The sequence below is a fragment of the Otolemur garnettii genome, unplaced genomic scaffold, assembly GCF_000181295.1.
Source record: "Otolemur garnettii isolate 467f Iridium unplaced genomic scaffold, OtoGar3 scaffold00245, whole genome shotgun sequence".
Lineage (NCBI taxonomy): Eukaryota > Metazoa > Chordata > Mammalia > Primates > Galagidae > Otolemur > Otolemur garnettii.
The window spans coordinates 104,770-106,096 of NW_003852640.1; the positions used below are offsets into that span (position 1 = coordinate 104,770).

At 46.5% G+C, this 1,327-nt stretch overlaps 1 protein-coding gene across 1 annotated transcript in view; it reads right to left on the reverse strand.

Moving 5' to 3' along the window:
- LOC100948385 (zinc finger protein 250) overlaps positions 1-1,327 on the reverse strand; it is a 36,103-nt gene that overhangs the window by 18,247 nt on the left and 16,529 nt on the right. Inside the window, exon 5 of the mRNA XM_012813048.2 lies at positions 256-318. Within this exon, the coding sequence (XP_012668502.1) occupies positions 256-318 (63 nt within the window). The remainder of the gene's footprint in view (positions 1-255; positions 319-1,327) is intronic.

Genomic DNA, 1,327 nt, shown 5'->3' on the forward strand with positions numbered 1-1,327 from the left:
AGACTCGCTTGAGCCCAGGAGTTGGAGGTTGCTGTGAGCTGTGATGCCACGGCACTCTACCCAGGGGGACAGCTTGAGGCTCTGTCTCAAAAAAAATAAAAAATAAAAAATAAAAATCCCCTCTCTAGTGTTTTCTAGGGACTGTGTGAGTTGTATAATGGATTTCATGTCACCATAGGGAGTCTCTACATTCTGGTGAAATAGAAGCATTAATACCTTCAGGGATTGTAGTTAATTATACAGAGATATACTTACCCCATGGACAAGATAAACTGTCTCGTTGCATACAGGCTGTACTGCCGTCACATCTGAGATTTTCTATCAAAGGAACAGAGAGTTGAAATGACAACAAAACATCCCTTCAGAGAGGCAAAATCGTTTTACTTCTGTTACAGCACATAAGTACAACTCATGAAGTTAAAAACTACAGTGTGGGGCTGGGCAGGTGCAGACATGAATCTATCTTGAGGAATTCCCAGGACAATGACTTGGCCACACTCTGCTCTTAATGGCTTTGATGCCAGCAGCAGTGAGGCATCTGCTTCTGTGCTCATTAATCTAAATCTCGCTCACTACCATCTTTCTCTGTGGCCGAGCTGGAGGTGGGATGACCAGGTGCTTTTGTGCAAAATCTTCTTATCTCCAAAGTACAATCTCTTGGACCCAAATCCAAAAGGCACTCAAACAGCATCTGAGCTCTCTACCAGGGGGATGCTCAGCGGCCACCAAGGAGCCCATGTCTGGTTTGCCGCAGCTACAAACACCCTCCATATTTTCCTGCCTCCTCCTGCGGCTACAGTAAGCAAAAACCCTGTTGAGTGTCCCCACAACATGACGTGTGCCACCAAGAGTCCAACCCACTTGATGCTGACACGGCCACTGCTCCTCTATAGACAGCTAGCGAACACCTGCTGCCCTTATTTCTGCTTCTCTAGAAACAAGGGGTAGTTTTTGAAGCCAGACACCTGTAATGCTCGCACCACCCAGCCAATGGAGGGTTGCCTGTGCCACCACACCAGCCCCAGTGGGCAATATGTCCTGGCAGGACAGGCTGACTGAGGTCACATTCCCTGAATCAATAGTTCTTTGCCTTGCAGGTGTGGCATCTTCCCTTTTATGATTTTCTCCACAAAGGTCTTGAGCCTCTATTAGATTTATTCCTAGATGTCTTATATTCCTGATACAACCATGTTATCTTTTAAAACGTTATACTTGGCTCGGCGCCTGTGGCTCAAGCAGCTAAGAATACACCTAAGGTGGTGGGTTCGAATCCCCAGCCAGGGCCCGCCAAACAACAATGATGGCTGCAACCAAAAAAAAAAAAAAA